Raw genomic sequence first — 17287 nt, 5'->3', positions numbered from 1 at the left:
AACGCATTCTCTGGCTGGCTGGATTGTCCGCTCGGTCTGCCGTACATACATGGCGGCGCAAGATGGCGACCTCTCTAAAGCAAGGCCCTTGCTATACATATATATATATATATGTAAAAGCATAATTATAAGGCTATATTATAACGATTATACACTTACATAAACATATTAATGGGTAGAATATTCAGATTCAGATTCAGATTTGACAATAAACCATGCCAAATATTACACACTGGCCCTTTAAAACATGACGCAAAATTAATGTAAATTAAACAGCAATTGACTCCATTCAGCTAAATCTAAAAACAGACAACTATTATCGCAACATTTAAAACCAAAACAAAACGAGTCATGGGATAAAGAGCTCTCGATTTAAACCTAACTTTGACATCTAGTAAAACCAGTCCAGTGATGTTCCATTCATGCACATGACCTAAAAACACAGACTGCTGTCTTCATCACCACATTATCACACAAACATGAGACAGATGCTAGATAACACCTGTCCTTTCTGATAACACAGGCATGTTCTTTTGTTCAACAAATGATTTAACAAGGAAAACTAACCACCATGATTATACAACAGATATGCATGTAAAATATTAACAAAGCACTGGCATCTCTGCTTTTTTTTTTAGTTCTCACTTGTCTATAGACATGTAATGGGATGTAACAAGCAATGTCAACTAGTCTCCAACACTCAAAATGTTTGTATCTAAAGCTATTTATCTTTGACTCAGCTGATGTTTTACGTCAAGCTTAACTTGAAATTTATCATTACAAACTGACACTCCAGAGTATATCACTGGACATGTAGCATCACCTGCTGGCATTTATATCATACTGGAAAACAGCTGTGCAAAGAAGCAGTCAAAATGTTAACTATTTTATCAAACTAAAAATATTTAATAGTACAAAGATTACTTAATTATGTATGCAGTCAAATGTTGCCTGATGTGTGATTTACAAGCAGAAGGGAGAGGAAGTTATATTCATGTTAAACTGTTCAAAATATAGCCACATGCTGATAAAATTTGTAAGTGGCTGCTAGATTTGCCTCCAAAAACCAGCCAAAAATAAATAAATATATGATGGTAATCTATTGAGTGACTAGTAGATTTTTAAACTCACCGGCCAACCCTGATAGTAGTGCTTTCTCATACAAAGATTTGCATGATATCTTATGAAAATGCACACACAACGTAGGGCAGTCATTCCGGCTTTCATAGTCGAACGCACTTCCGCGTTGTAGTTTCCTGTAAAAATGTCCGTGAAAAATCCCCGCGATGTGAAAAATACATGCCGAGCAGTCACTGGTGCGCGGAGCGGAGTCCGCGCGGTCGTAAAATCTGAGCTTTGCGCGCACAGGGCTTGCGGATGTCCGCTATGAGTCCGCACGGACATCCGCAGAGTCTGTTCCACGTACGTTCCGCCCGAGTATGTTCGGGCCTTGACAGACACACATCACGTGTGGAGATACTTCACTTTCCTCCGCCGTGTCAATGTGATGACGTCATCAAATGACTTGTCGACTCGACTTTATTGACAGATAAGTCGACCTGAAAAAAAGTCGTTAATGCCCTAACACAACGGATATCAATATTAGTGCTCTATGAATTAAGCTACGTACTTAACATAAAGTTACGTACCTAATGTAAAGTCACATACTTAATGTAAAGCTATGTATCGTAGGTTAGGTTTCGCAAGAAAGGTTAATTTGGTTAGGTTTAGGGAAAGACACATGACAACATATTTTTAAATGACTCAACATTCACTCAAAGTTCACACAGCTGATGAATGTTGAATTAATATTTAATTTTTGTGTCCAGCCATTGAAATGACTCTTTCCTCATTGAGTGATTCACACACATAAATTTACAGCAAACCAAACATTCTAGCAAGAAAGCCAAGGATTAACAGCAGCAGTTCCATGAGGAATGCCCTGCCTGCATGAGCAGTGTGTGTGGTCACAGACGTTTGTCCATAGCTGTAGTCTCTGCTGTGTGTTCAGTGCAACTTTTTGGCTGAGACACAGACTATGTGAGGAGACGCAACATTGGGCCTTCGTCACCACTAGTTCTTTTATTTTGGTTTGGTATGTCTGGGAGTGTCAGTGTCAGTTTGGTGACACTTATGACTGCAGTAATCTTTTAAAGATATACTGTACAATCCAAATACTCATGCAAAGCAACAATTTAAATTGTTGGTGTGTATACTAGTTCTCATGCTTCACCGTTATTTTTGCTAATCCTCCTAGTTTAAATATCTAGGCTACTCCTTGAATTGTTTTACATCTTTGTTTTGAATGTGTTCTTCTCTATGTTTTATAATCAAACAAATTCTGACTTCTAATAAATGGCTAGTTAATGCTAATCAGCTAGTTTACAATCCTTATAAAGTTCCTCTTTTCTGTAATATGAGATTGTGGGAAACATGAGCTGACTACAAGACTGTACCCCTCCTCCTCTCACCCTGAGAGGGAGAACAGACATTCCTGTTATACCGAAACTGATAAGGAATCTGATATGTATTTTATTTTATTATTTCACTCATTTGCTGTACACAAGGTATACATATGCTTACGTCTTGATTTGATATGATTGGTATTTGCCCTAATGACAGAGGTCATCATGTGTTTATGTGTAACTGTTTAATCCATGTTTACCTCAAGTCAAGTTTCACTCAAGCAATATCAAGTGTTTGGTATCGTTCTGCAGGTGATGGAAATAAACTAGATATGGAAGCATCAAATATGTGAAGTAGACAATTTTTAACTAAAATTCTAGCCTCTTGTGTCCTGACTACATGCTGGTTCTGTTTGTGGCTTGTTGAGCCATCACATATACAGCCACATCCTGTAAGATGTATCCACCCAAAACTCTCCCAAAGCCTGAGACACCTTTGGAACTACTAAGAGCCCAGAAGTCACAGTCATGCGCATTTGCTCTCCTGTAACCTGACTTGGAACTGTTCTTGCTTTTTGTTCTTGGTTTCTGACTGTTCCTAGGAGGATGCTGGGCCCAGATATTATGCTGCGTACTTGATGGGCTAAAAGGACTGAATCCAGCAACCAATTAAAGAAGAAAGGCTTCAGGAGAAACTGTATGGGACTCTGCTGAACAAAATGGCCTGACCCTCCAAATGAGGCAGTCCAGCGGGACTCTTGACCATAGAAACACTGCAGCTAACTGCAGATTCCCAGCCACACAAATATGTTGAAAGCCAGCATTAGCCCACTTTTTAAAGAAAAGAGACTTTATGAATTGAAAAAACCTTGGCAGAGATTGCCATACTGATCTCCTACCCCAGCTGAAGGGGGGGTCAAGAAGATGACCCAGCTGCCCGCTGAGAGAGAGATGTTGTGAATTTGTAGTGTTCTGATAACTTACTCCTAAATGCCACTTAATCCAAAATACTGGATCTTCAAGTAATTGTCACAAGTACCCACTGCATGTTACAGATGTCAGAGTAATAATGGAGGTAATGCCTGCAATCTGTGAGGGGGGGCAGTGCCAGCAGAAAGAAAACTTTTGTAAAACAAAAAATTTGAATGCTCAGTAAAAATATGACATTTTAATGATGATAAATGATAGAATATGCATCCCATGCTTCCACATATTTGTCAGATGTGTCTAACCAGAGAGCGAGAGACAAGCAGCACCACACACACACACACACACACACACACACACACACATGCACACACACAGACAAGAAACAGAGCTCTACGTGTGATTCAGACAGAGCAAAGAACAAAACTGCTTGCTGACGAGCACAAAGAAATGGGCGTCTCTTGTGAACTCTGCCTCACTCTGACCCTGACAACTGCTCATTATGTTGATTAAATGTGGCACTCACTTATTTATTATAGCTACTTGACTAACCTTGGACAGCATACTTGCTTTTAATTCCATCGCATAAAATCCTTAGACTCTGGCCTCATAAAATGTTATCAGTCACATAAAGACTTTATTTAACATGTCAAACAGATCCATTGTCCTATACTCACATTAAAAAGCTAAAATTACAGGGTTTTATGGTACAAAATGTAAGATGTCCATGATTAAACTGATCTTAACCCTCTAGTAAAACTTGACTGACAGATAACAAATATATGCGCAAGCAGAAACTGCTGAAGATAACACCTGCCCTGTCTGATACAGATGTTACACAATTGCTACCATCATGATGACGATGTTACAGAAATACATGAGGTATTAATGAGATAACTGCATCTTAGCTGTATTTAACTCTTCTCCATATAGTAAACCTTTCACGTACTAAGATTTGTGTAAAAATTCACAACTAAATGTACACAAAATAGATAATTTTTATTCAATCTAAACATGACATCTATTGATTTAAGAAGAACTATGAAATAAAGTGCTTTTTAGAGGAATATTTACTATACTGAATTCACTGCTTCATCTTTTTTGTAATGATCTTTTGTAAAGTATTAAAACAAGCAACAATATCTTCACAAAAAGTATCTGAACATCAATGGTAGGGGTCATCAGATTTCCAAAGTCTGTTGCTCTAGACCACCTGAATGGACATGTGGCACCACCCGCTGGAATGTATATAAACCATACAATCTATATGTGAAACCTATACTAATTTGTAAGCTTAAGCATGTTTAGATATATTATTTACCATATAACATACTGGAAACAGTTGTGCACAGAAACAATCACAATATTCTTAAACCATTAGTATTTGTTTATTTTACAAAGATTAATTCATGGTTTACAAACAGAAGAGACAGAGTTATATCTAATATAAACTAAGATATGGAAAATATCAGTGCCTTTGTGTATAGTAAACTTAAAGGAAATCGATCTGTAGTCCTTATTTAGAATATTGCTGACAATATACTTCCACCCAAAAATATAGAAACGTTAAGTTCTGAAGCCACATTAATGATGTTCTTATCACATCATTGGTATGAAAAATAAAAATAAGCTTAATCTCATGTTTCATACATAACTTTTAAAAGAACACTCACAGAGATGATCAACTTCAGGGAAAATGTTATCAGAATGATTGATTGGTTTAATATCTGAGTCTGTATCGGAACTGGACGTCTCTCTCGGGCTGCATAGATCCAAAGCCCCATCGCCTGTAGTCAATCTCAGGTATCTTCTCATCAGGATTCTTCAGCTCAAACTCAAAATAAACCAGCATGAGGAAAGCAAACTGTTTCAGCTCATTGGTGGCAAAGAAACGCCCAGGACACATGGAGACCCCAGCACCCCAGGGCATGCTGTAATACTTCATCTTCTTCCCTGCTTTGTAAAAATCAGTTTTCTTGCTCCCATCTGGATTGAGAAAGCGGTCATATTTGAATGAATGTGGGTCAGGGTGAATCTCTGGGTCAATGTGAGCATTGTAAGGAAAGACTGCCATTCTGTCACCCTTGCGAATGAAGTACTCACGCCCATCAGCCATCTTGACGGTCATATCCTGAAGCACTGCTCTGGTGAGGAGGGGTGCAGCAGTGAGTCGGAGGGTTTCTTCCACAGCACTGTCCAGGATTGGTGTTTTCATCAGCATCGCACGCGTCAGGTTAATTAAAGGACCATCACATTTGACTTGTTGACCAAATTCCTTCAGAACGTTGTCTACCTCTTCCTTCACTGCTGTCATGGCTTCTGGGTGTTTCATGAGGAAGAGGAGCAGCCAGAATGCAGAAGGCCCTGTGTTGCCCTGAGAGGCCCAAAGAAGTACAAACATGTACCTGGTTATCATTGACTCAGTCATATCCAACTCCTGTTTGGTCTGCTGTATGTCCCAAATCCAGCGACTGATGTTGTCCTTGGTCCTCACTTTCTGCACTGACAGAGTGTTCCAGAAGGATCTCATTAGTCTCTCTGCTTCCCACCTTTTCCTTGGTGTCAGGACCCCATAAGCCAGGTTGGGAAAGAGTTGGTCATATTTACGAAACTCACGAAATAAGGCGTCTGACTCTGCTCTGTCTTTCTCTTTGGCTTTCTCTTCATTTCCTCCTGACTTGTGTGGCTCATTGCCATACAGAGATAGGTAGCCAGCCCTAAAAACAATATTGTAGCTGTACATAAACAGTCCATCCTCCATCCAGGTTCTTTGGTCTGCAGCTGAGCCGATGTTGTGCAACATCAGATTCTGCAAGTTCTTCATCATGGCTTGTGCCATTACTTCCAGGCCATCCCCCTTGAGGTGTTTGTTGCTGGACATCTGGAGAATCTCGTGATCATCTTCTGTAGGTGAGTAACCAAACACTCTGTGCACCAAATGCTTAGCAAACTCAATAAAGTCCAGTTTTTCTCGACTCTCCTTAACAAGTGCCCCAAACGATAGAGGGTCCTGCAGAAACGTAAAATAAAACCCTCCCAGCTGTACTGTAAACACATCACCATGCTTTTGCTTCATCCTCTGTAGGAACTTGAACGTGTTCCTGCGAAACTCTAAGACATGACCCAGCCAGGGTATCAGCCCCTTATCCAAAGGGGGTTCTCCTGGTCGCCGCTGACGAAACACCCCGAGAACGTACAGCCCTCCAATCAGAGCGGCAAGAAAGCCAAGAAGGATTGGCAGCAGCAGTCCCATGACTGATTCCTCTGATAGCCAAGCAGAGATGTAAAGTTAAGGTCCACATCTTGCAGGTGTAACAGACTTTTGCTCCTCCCTTCCTTGTGGGATCGGTTTCTGCATTCCTGGAATTGACAGCTCAGTACCATTCTAGTTAAGCAAGAATTACTGAATTTTTTCAAGAAAAGAGAAGTAACACAAGGCAATGCTTTCCCTGTGTATCAACAGCAGACCAAGCACATAGTTTTCTGAATAAAACATAATTAAATCATAGGTATTTTTACAAACATGTCTGCAAACAGCCCACATTTTAACATCTTTTTACCTAGCAGCTGTTGACATAGTCAGATAAACAGAGTAACCATGGCTGAATGGAACGGAATTCGCGTCAAGAGTCAAAACATCATGTGATGTCATGTCTTTCTGACACCCAGTGTGACTCAGTTGTAAACTGCATTTCATCAACAATAGGCCATTATTTTCTGCAAGTTTTGTTTGTATGGGCAGTGAGAAGTTAAATGAATTTCCACATTTCTTTAAATAATTCCATTGTCACAAGTGCCTACTGCATGTTACAGATGTAAGAGTAATGTTGTAATGTTGGGATGTGGGGTATCGCTTACAACCTGTGAGAGGACAAAAGACATTAGTGTCTAATGTCATCTAAAGATGAGACTTCCTTCTGTTGTATCTTAAATGGGGAAGTAATGTCACAAATGATTGGAAAGCCATCCGATCATATTTCTGATTAAATGTGGCAGTCACTCATTTATCATAGCTGGATAAACCTTACACAGGAAGGTTGAAGACATGGTATGTCTGGTATTCAGTCCAAGACAATATACTTTCATCCTGTCTCATAGATATTTCCTTCATAAAATGTGATCATTTGGTCAAATAAAGGCTATATTAAGCAGGTATGTGTAAAACAGAGATATTATTTGTACTCAAGTTTAAGCTGTAATGTCAGGGTTTTATAAAACTGACCTTGACCTCCTGATAAAACTTGAATGACAGATTACAAATGTGCAGTTGTGAAACAGAAGCTGCTGAAGATAACACCTGCCCTGTTGCATACAGGTGTTACACAAAGGGATTTCCATTTCCACCACCATGATGACCATGTTGAAGAAATATAAGTATTGAGATAACTACATTTTTACTTAGTTTTGCTTTTCTCCACATTGTGAATATTTTACAGATGTAAGAGATGTATATGTACAAATGTATATGTACAAATGTAAGATATCCATGATAAAACTGACCTTAACCTTCTGTAAAACTTTGTCAGATTACAAATGTATGAGCACCTGTGAAACAGAAGCTGCTGTCTCATACAGGTGTTACACAAAGGGATCTGCATTTCCATCATCATGATGACCCTGTTTAAGAAATACGTGCAACTATTATTGAGATAACTGCATATTTGCTCAGTTTTGCTTTTCTTTGCATGTATGGAGTTAGATTTGTGTCTTTATTACATGTGAGAAAATAAATGATATGAGAGAAAAAAAATGTTTGAGAGTTTTCAGACTGATAGCAAAAAATAATAATATTTGAGACTAAAAAAAAAGTTTTGAGAGAAAGTATTTTGTCACAGAATATAATTTTTTTTTCTTCGAGATTTAAAAAATGATTTCCGAGAAAAAAGACTCTCTCTCAAAAAACTTTTTTTTAATCTCAAATATTGTTTTTTTTGCTATCATGTGAAAACATTTTCTCTCTCAAAAAAAAAAATTGTTTCTCTCAAAACATTTTTCTTCTCTCTCTCAAAACCTAAGCCTTTACTCTCGTGTCAGGATTTTGCTTTCGCTGCGAAAATAATGTCATGAGTGGGGCCACGTTCCTATTGGCCAGTCTCAATCGAATTGACAGCTGGGTGAGGATCGTCTTGGGAGTCGAATTTAACTGAAGCATTCAGCACAATTGTATCTTCACAAAAAAGTATTTGAAATGTCAAGGGTTATGTGATTTGTCTGTTCTGTGTTGCTCCCAGAGTAAGTAAATTGACATGTAGCACCACCTGCTGGAATTTATATCTTACTGGAAAAAAATGTATAAAGCAGTAGAGGCAGGGTGTTCACTGAACAACCATACAGTCTATGTGCGAAACCTACAACCTGTTTGTGAACTTTATTCATACAAGATATATTTAATCACGGTTTATTTGAGTAACAGTTATCTAATGATAGGCTAAAGGTGTAGATTTAGACTATAATTTATCAGCAGAAGAGAGTCCATTTTTACATAATAACATGCAAAGCACATCTGCAACACTAAAACATGTTTTGTTTTGTTTTTTAAGATATTTTTCTGGGCATTTTACCTTTAATGGACAGGACAGGCAAGTGTGAAAGGGGGAGAGAGAGAGGGGATGACATGCAGCAAAGGGTCACAGGCTAGACTTGAACCCGGGCCGCTGCGGCAACAGCCTTGTACATGGGGCGCCCCGACACTAAAACATGTTTAACTAGAACATCTATACAACCAGCACAGTTTCAAGGTGGACACTAAAGACCACCAATTCAGTATTTGACCAAATGTCTCCCCTTCTGTTCCTGAGGTAGGATGTTGAGTAATGGCTTGAAAAAGTTTTTGCAGAACATTATGATGCCACAGTGAAGGTGATCTTTGACCTTTTGGATATAAAAAGTCATCAATTCATCATTTTATTCCATTAGACATTCATGTTTAATGTTGTCATAAAAAAATGAATTCTTCAGTTACAGCCCAAAACATCTTTTGTGAGGTCACTGTGACCTTTGAACACCAAAATCTAATCAGTTTGTTCTTGAGTCAAGTTGTACATTTGTGCCAAATTTGAAATATTTCCCTCACGGTGTTCTTGAGATATCGCGTTTGCGAGAATGGGACCAACGTACAACCTAAGAACATAACACCTCCAGCCAAAGCTGTCGGGAGCATGGAGGCATATAACAAGCCACAAGTCTTTGATCCATCTCATTCATAACTGGACTTTAAACGATTTTACACTGGCTGCAGGTAAAGGCTATAGCACAACAGTGTAGGAAAAACAACAGAAATAGACACACACAAAAAGACATTTAAGTACGTAGTGTGACGGCCTCCTGCCTCTAGGGCCTGCTGTTGTGTTCTGTGTTCCCTCTTTTGTGTTGTCTTGTCTTTCCCTGCAGGTCATAGGTGGGGCTTGCCACACCTGGGTGGACCTGGCCAGTCCACAGGTGTATAAGAGCTGGCACTACTCCTCACATTTGGTCTTCTCTGCTCTGCTCCGTGACCTACCTGGCGCGGCTACATCACTGCGCCCGCGATTCCTTGGCGCATTATGTTGTGGTTTAGTTAGTTTATTTGTTAGTTCAGTTAGTATTTGATTATGTTGCCAATTACCTAATTTTATATTGTTTGTAATAAAATCATTTCGTTTTACTTTAAAAACCGTACGTCTCCTCGTTTTTGTCATGGCTTTGAGCCAGGTCATGACAGTAGTCTGCTTACTTACTTAGGATAAAAACACCAACATCAAGGAAAAATGACCAAATCAATTAAATCTACCAGTCTAAAAAATCTTGCACGCTAATGCTCCGCTTCTGAAACGCTCCTGGTGTGGAATGACGTGCAATAGATGGAACAAATCCAGGTGCCAGTGGGAATTGTCCCTCCCTGCTTACTTACAGTGAAGATAGTGGTAGAGAAAACAAAAACAGTTGAGTGATACATCTGATATGGTGTCTAACCTTAGTGGATTATAACATAGCGGGTATGGAGTAAAATGAGATCAAACTTTTCTATGGATGTCAGTTTTTCTGCCATGACGAGGGCTGAAATGTGGCCTCAGATTTGTTGTTTGTAGCTGCAACCCCTGCCAGCTGTTTAAGAGGAGTGAGGAGTCAATGACTTTATAAAACAGTCAATAACAACTGTGAATCACTGCAACCATGAGGGGTGTTGGAGCACACAGTGCGCACACAAAATGCTAGACTGATTGTTCCAATAATGGTCAGGATAAGCTGCGGTTGTTGGAAACAGACACACACACACACACACACACACACACACACACACACACACACAAAACAAATGCTTAATCCTTATGCCTCTATGAATGAAAAGCTTGAATCGTATATGGATTTGATCACCTTAATAGAGGAGGTATGCCTGTCTGAAACTACGACAAACTTTTAATCTATTTCATATGTTTTAAGCTGTATAACTTTATTGGTGGTCGTTGTAGGTTACTTGATGACAGGAGACCTTTTTTGTTAACTACAACATCATATCACAGCACTTTCTAATAGAGGTCAGGCCTCGTGAACATAAACATAGAAGCACACACACACTTTCACGTGCAGATATGAATGTGTGTGACTAAATTACTATCACTGTAAAGACGATTGAGTGATTGATTTTAATACCCCCTGTAGTTTTGAATCTTCACAGTGAGCTTGTAAACTGAAGAGTAAAGATCTCACTTCACCACTGGGTGGAGATGTTGCCTTTATTTACAACATATGGCTCTGGGCTATTTGACTGAGTCAGTTGACTTTGGAACAGCTGTTTGATTTTAGTGTCATTTCCTTGTCTGTGCACACGGCAAAGTGAAAAGCAAGAATATAATATTACTTCTCCAGGTCAGCAAAGACATATGAAACATATGGACGGGGTCAGCAGAAGGTATAGTGTGAGGTATGACACCAGATAACACTATACACAAAATGGAAAGAAATATAAAATGTGGTTTCTGTGTTCTTGGAGGTTTTTCTGGAAGATCAGCTGTTTGCAGGACTCCTTGCTTAAGCTTTAATCTGTGGTGCAGATCAGGGCCTGGTGCGTGATCAGAGGAAACTGATACTGCATCATAATTACATGAAGAAAATGCCACAGGCCCATTACGGCTTCAAAGCTGCGTTTGATTTCTACTCTCAGAAAGGTTGAACACAACGCAGGAGCTTTCTCAAAAGCGTGGCATGATGCTGTTGTCAAGATACCACATATTTACTTTGCTGCTTCAGTTGGCATAACATTTTATGACATTAATTAACTGAGCAAATATTTCTATGTAAACAAATCTTCTTTAGTATGTCACTTGTGTGGTTTATTTGGCTATGTCTGGGCAGAATAAGAAGTTGTTCAATTTAGAAGACAGATTTCTTCATTAAAACACACATGTGAACAAGATGCTCTAATGCTAAAGTGTTGATCATATGCTGTTATTTGTAGAGACAATAATGTAAATATACAGACTGATGCTACTATAATTCATACTGTTAATGGTTGTGCCTTTGATAATATAATGATAAGACCTTTAATTACCTATTATCATCATCATCATCATTATTATTATTGCTGCTGTTATTCTTGTTGTTATTACTCAAACTAATTTAAGAGTGGGTCATAAATCTAAAAATGTGGACCATTAACTCGGACAACAACTAGACGTTTTGTCATCTTTTTTGTTCCAATATTCTGGACCGGATGCAGCACGTTGCAGAAACGTGCCACCAGGAGCCCTCATGACAAGACCCCACAGTTACATCATCCCAGAGAGCAATACGTGAAGCAAGAGAGCTCCCTTCCAGCTACCTCCACCGTCGTTTAAACACCGGTGAGGAAGGGAATAGCGTAAGGAGAGATTATACAAAAGCGCAACGCAACGTGGTTTAACACCGCCCATCACTGAAGTGTTAGGTTCTTTCTTTTCTCCGACATTAAACAGGACATGATATGTACAGAAAAAAAAACTGCAATGCGGTCAGCTGACTGAGTGAATGACTTTTGTGTTTCATTGCGAAACAGACGACACGCCTATCGGGCCGGCAGTACTATTTGTTTCAGCGTCTTTGTATTGAGACGGGAAGGCACCAGGCGATGCTGCGTTCATGACACATCGGAGTTACTATAACCATCAATCTGTTGCACTGCAACCAGGCAATTTTCAATTCAATTGTCTGTTTGTAAGTTAAGATTAATTACTGACAAGCTCACTATCTAAGATACACAACTCTATTCTATTTTAGAGTACTATTACAAAGCATTTCCGAGGCGCATCTGTTTTTACCATTTTGTCCTAGGACTTGAACACAACACACTCCTGACCCTGCTGACGTCAGACCTACGTGCGATGCTAGTTACATCACGTAGCCGGCTCATTACTTCCTTCATACAGTACATGAGATCTGAGGGACTAAACACTCCTAAACCCTCTCTCTATAATATTTTTTTCTACAGGCGACTCAAATAACAGCACCCTCCTCCATCAGGTAAGACTCAGCCCTGCCTACTGTGGCGTAATTGAGGTTTTATCTGATATCAAAACTGAAGTAATCGCTGGATTGTTTTATTTTATTATCTGGGGCGTTTATTTGGCCTACGTTCAAACTGTAAGCCACTCTAAAAGATTATAACTAAGCATTGCACAATGGTTTATTTGTCTTACAATGCAGAACAGGTAGTCATTCAGGCCTATAAAAGGATGTGTCTTCCTCTGCCCTTCATGCGTAACCTCTGAGCAGTTCATGTGGTACTAACATACGATCTGAACAGCGTGTTAAAAACCAGCCTGGGGTACGACTTTTAACTTATTTTGTAGGTTCAAACTTCAAACTTATTTACATGTAATTAAGGTTTACAGCCAGGATTTAACATGGATCTAACAATGGATGGATTCCCTCTACACTGAGCCAGCATGCTGTGTTTCACAAATACCATACTCTGAAACCTAATTTTTCTCTTCTTTCTTTTCTATTTAGTCAAGATGTCTGCTTACGAAGAGAATGAGTCCAAGTTCCTGCGAAAAGCAAAGGAGAATCCATTTGTCCCAGTGGGTGAGTACAGTACATCTTGTGCTGACATGGTTACATAATTAAAAAGTTATATTAAACTAATCTGTATCAATTCAAATACTTTTAGTTAAAACAATATTGTTTTTTTCCCAGATGTATTCCAGTAGGTTCACGCCATGACTAATACTTAATACCAGACTCTGACTTTGTTTCAGTGAGTCTTCAATGTAGATTAATCCGTCTTTCTACTCTTCGCAGGAATGGCTGGATTCTTTGCCATCGTTGGGTACAGGCTGATGAGAATGAAACATCGGGGAGACACAAAAATGTCAGTTCACCTGATCCACATGCGTGTTGCTGCCCAAGGCTTTGTGGTCGGAGCCATGACCCTTGGTATGTAGCTTGGATCATTATGATCTCAGTTGCAATGTTTCAGTTTGTGCAAAGCTGCTTTGATTTTTGTTTGTTTGGTCATTTAGTGGGATACTTTTTAAAAAAAAAAAAAAATGGTCGTAACAAGTGGTTTGGAATAAAACTTACCTTTTTTTTGTTCAAAAACATTACTATTACAAATAAAGAATGGGACAACAATGCTGACAGTGTAATCATCTCATATAACATACCTAGTTTGAACTAAAACTGATACTGTTATAAAGATCTGGATTTTGGTTTTTATTACAACCATTATTGTCAATGATCAATGTTTTTAAGTAGACGTAAGGGTCGTTGTGTAACTTCTCCCTCTGTTTCTTTGATTTTAGGGGTCCTGTATTCAATGTACAGAGAGTACATTGTAAAACCCAGAGAAGAACAGAAAGCAGCGCAACAGAAGTGAACATGGACTCTTACACTGACATTTTATGTCCCTTAATATTACCTCATATTAAGGTGTGTGGAAAGTTTATTTTTTCAGATGTGTCATCATTTTTGATTGTGCACATCCCTTCAGCAGCTCACCTACACTGTAAATAGGTTTAACTTATTGGTCACACTTCATATCCTCTAAGTAGTATACCAGAGGGTCAAGCTATCACTTCCCTGTTGAGAAAGAGGTTCACTGATCTCAGCTGATTAAACACTGGTCACTCTCTGTGTCTGCGGTTGTAAGCCCAGCTGGTTTGATATCAGTGTGGACAGGTGACATGACAGGTAGTTGTGTTGCCTCTTGTTTAAAAGGTTTCGATCAGTGAACATAAAAATAATTTGACAAAGATTTAAAAATTACCACCAATGGCAGGTAGACTGATGTTTTATTTTCCTTGTGTTTATTTTATTGTCTCACACCAGGCATATTATTTGATGTACCAATGTAAGGATTTTTGCCAAATAAAAAATGATTGCACCTTTGCTGACCTTTATAAAAAAGGGCATTAGGTATTGTTATGGAGGGCTTTGTCATCATGTGGTCTACAGACAAGGCGTGTGAGCTTACACATTGTTTTAACAAGGACACAATTTGGTTTGAGACTCACCACGGTATCAGATTATAACGCAAAAAACCCATTTATAAAGTCATCACATCTTAAATGGAAACAAAACCATAAAGGTCTCTTGCAGAAATAAGTTCTTATTCTTTTTAAATATTGATTGTAAAGGCCAAGCCTCTCTTTCCTTATATTCTTATCATTATGTTGTGATACACACGGGTCCAATGTTTCATTACAGAAACTTCACAAATCTTCCAGAGACATATGAGCTAAACTGACTGAGGTAAACCTACAGACTGTGCAGTAAAATATCATGTAGCCTACCTTGTGATATGCTAACATAGATGCCTTCTTAAGTTATTCACTGAGTTTTGAATCTTGTGTGCAAATACAGAACATGTTCTGTTGAAAGTTTCTTTGATTTTTTTTTTTTTTTTTGGTGAAAATAAAAATTGCCACTCTTGCAATTCTGAAATTCTGTTGTTTGTTTTGAAACCTCTCCAAAGTGCACTGAATATAATTTGACTGTTTTAGCTTATTCATAAGAAATCCCAACATATACTCAGTTTTTAGCTTCTTGTTTGCTCCTAGCTAAAACACAATCTAATACAATAGTTAAGTTAGTTCGTATTAGAAACACCTCTCAGTACAACACACTACGATTCAACAGCCCCGAAAACTATAGCCTCCAGGGATGTAACAAAAGGTGAACATTAAAACATTTGTGACAACAGGATTTATTGAGGATGACATTCATTTTAGTTTGTTGTATATTCACCTACTGTCCTTTAAGTGTACAGTTTATGAGACATTATGTCCTTGTATGTCAGGTCAAATGTCCTTACTTGAAACTCCTGGTAATTGGAAACTGTTTAGTGCTCACTTCATTGTGCATCACTTGATGTCCTAAAACCATTACACATTCCTGAACAGTAACCTGCTCCTCCCATCATATGAAACTGCTCTGCTTTGTCTCACTGATGTCTCAATGTTTAGTGCTTTGACGCACACCCAAAGATCTTATTTCAACAGGAAATGGATGACATCAATTTAAGGTGGCAGGATGCTCTAAAAAGCTGTGTCATTGTGACTTGGACCTTCTGTGAGCATGATGCCAACTGCGGTTAATCAGGTTACACTGTGCAGCCTGCCACATAAAAATGCAGGTGGAGAGCACGGATGTCACGTACCTGTTTGCTTCTTCAAATTAAAACCTGCTGATGGTGTGTGTGTAAACATGACTATGTAAATCCTGTCGCTTTCATCACTACTCATGCATTGTACAAACAATCAAATCAACATCCATAAGGTTGTCCTTACCTCCAAACCTGGGTCAAAGGATGGCACTTGAAAATCTTCCATTGGATTCACTATCAAATGAGAATGAATAAGTACTTTTCTGTTTCTAGAGTTTATTAAAACTAAGAATATATATGGATGGGTGTGTTTGATAGGACTGGATGTATCCATAACAAGTATCATCCACTCTGAACATATAAAACCAATGTGTTATTGTGTATTTGGCATAACATGTTAGAGACTGTAGACCCCCTCCCAGTCTATTTACCTTTAGCAGTTTGACAAAAGCTGCTTTGTGGAGTGTGTCGCCCTCTTGTGATCATGTAGGACACTGGTTTACAACCTGGGGGTCCTGAGCTCCACTGGGGGGCGCCAAAGCTTCACAGGGGCTTGTGAGGCCTGCTAGGATTTTAAAAAATGTAAGACCATTTTTAAAGAAATAAATATACATACAAATGGAAATGATATTTCTAAAGTTTGGATTATTATTTAAGATATGAAATAAAAATTTTAAAAAACTCACAGGATAAGGGCACAGGGGAGTGAAGACCTGAACACAAGTTATATTCACCGAGCTTTTCCTCTCTACGTAACAGCCTTGTCCTGCATTAGAAAAGTACGCAGTTAAAAGAACCAAAGAGCAGACAGAACAATGGTTAAGTGTCAGGGAGAAGAAAACACTGAATTGGTTAAAAAGTAGGCTTAAGCCGGTTGAGTATGTGATTGTTAAAAACTTAAAAAATAAAAAAGGAAAAGGAAAACTCATCTCATGTAATATTAAGAGGAAATAATCTGTCAAAGTCAATCCAAGTATCTCATTTTACACAAATTTCCTGCTATTATTGTGTTCACTATTTGGGTTAATTGTGCAGTTTATCAGTGGTTCTGTACTGTTTTTGTTGTGTATCGAATAAAATATTGTAGCGACGCCCACATTTCCCAGCATGCTGGACTAAGAGGTTTGTAGTTTGCTGTTCAGTTTGCTGCTTTCTGTTTCATAACACACACATTTTTTGTTATTGTCTATGGTGTGTCTGTTCAGAACATGATGGTTTATGCTAGTTGTAATTTGTGGATTAATTTATAGTTTGCACCATTAGGGAGTTGGCTATTCCACTTCATGACTCCAGCTGTATTTTCTCATGTAACTCACGAGTCTCATGTGTTACATGTCAATGAAATCAACAGCAAATGGGATCATTACTCTCCAAAGCAAATATTGCCCCAGCATTT

General features: G+C 38.6%; 2 protein-coding genes and 1 long non-coding RNA gene across 5 annotated transcripts; 1 reads left to right on the top strand and 2 right to left on the bottom strand.

Moving 5' to 3' along the window:
* Window positions 1-2153: 2153 nt before the first annotated feature.
* Window positions 2154-8034, bottom strand: LOC126409059 (7-alpha-hydroxycholest-4-en-3-one 12-alpha-hydroxylase-like). The gene has a single exon (XM_050074945.1). The coding sequence runs from the start codon at window positions 6583-6585 to the stop codon at window positions 5053-5055; it is 1533 nt and encodes a 510-aa protein (XP_049930902.1). The 5' UTR covers window positions 6586-8034; the 3' UTR covers window positions 2154-5052.
* A 4614-nt stretch (window positions 8035-12648) lies between these two features.
* higd1a (HIG1 hypoxia inducible domain family, member 1A) lies at window positions 12649-15220 on the top strand. 3 transcript variants are annotated; one of them, XM_050074974.1, is made up of 4 exons: window positions 12649-12806; window positions 13296-13370; window positions 13587-13721; window positions 14090-15220. In XM_050074974.1, the coding sequence occupies exons 2-4, from the start codon at window positions 13301-13303 to the stop codon at window positions 14161-14163; spliced, it is 279 nt and encodes a 92-aa protein (XP_049930931.1). In that variant the 5' UTR covers window positions 12649-12806; window positions 13296-13300; the 3' UTR covers window positions 14164-15220. The 3 variants fall into 3 exon arrangements, with proteins under 3 accessions (XP_049930931.1, XP_049930932.1, XP_049930933.1); XM_050074975.1 differs by lacking the exon at window positions 12649-12806 and adding an exon at window positions 12896-13110; XM_050074976.1 differs by lacking the exon at window positions 12649-12806 and adding an exon at window positions 13059-13131.
* On the bottom strand, window positions 14893-16976 carry LOC126409079 (uncharacterized). Its single transcript, XR_007572000.1, has 2 exons — window positions 16323-16976; window positions 14893-16125 (listed from the first exon to the last, which is right to left on the bottom strand). It is a non-coding gene; the product is annotated as an uncharacterized LOC126409079 (long non-coding RNA).
* Between the last annotated feature and the right edge of the window lie 311 nt (window positions 16977-17287).

Source organism: Epinephelus moara, chromosome 21 (assembly GCF_006386435.1).
Source record: "Epinephelus moara isolate mb chromosome 21, YSFRI_EMoa_1.0, whole genome shotgun sequence".
NCBI lineage: Eukaryota > Metazoa > Chordata > Actinopteri > Perciformes > Serranidae > Epinephelus > Epinephelus moara.
This window is presented reverse-complemented; position numbering and strand designations above follow the sequence as displayed.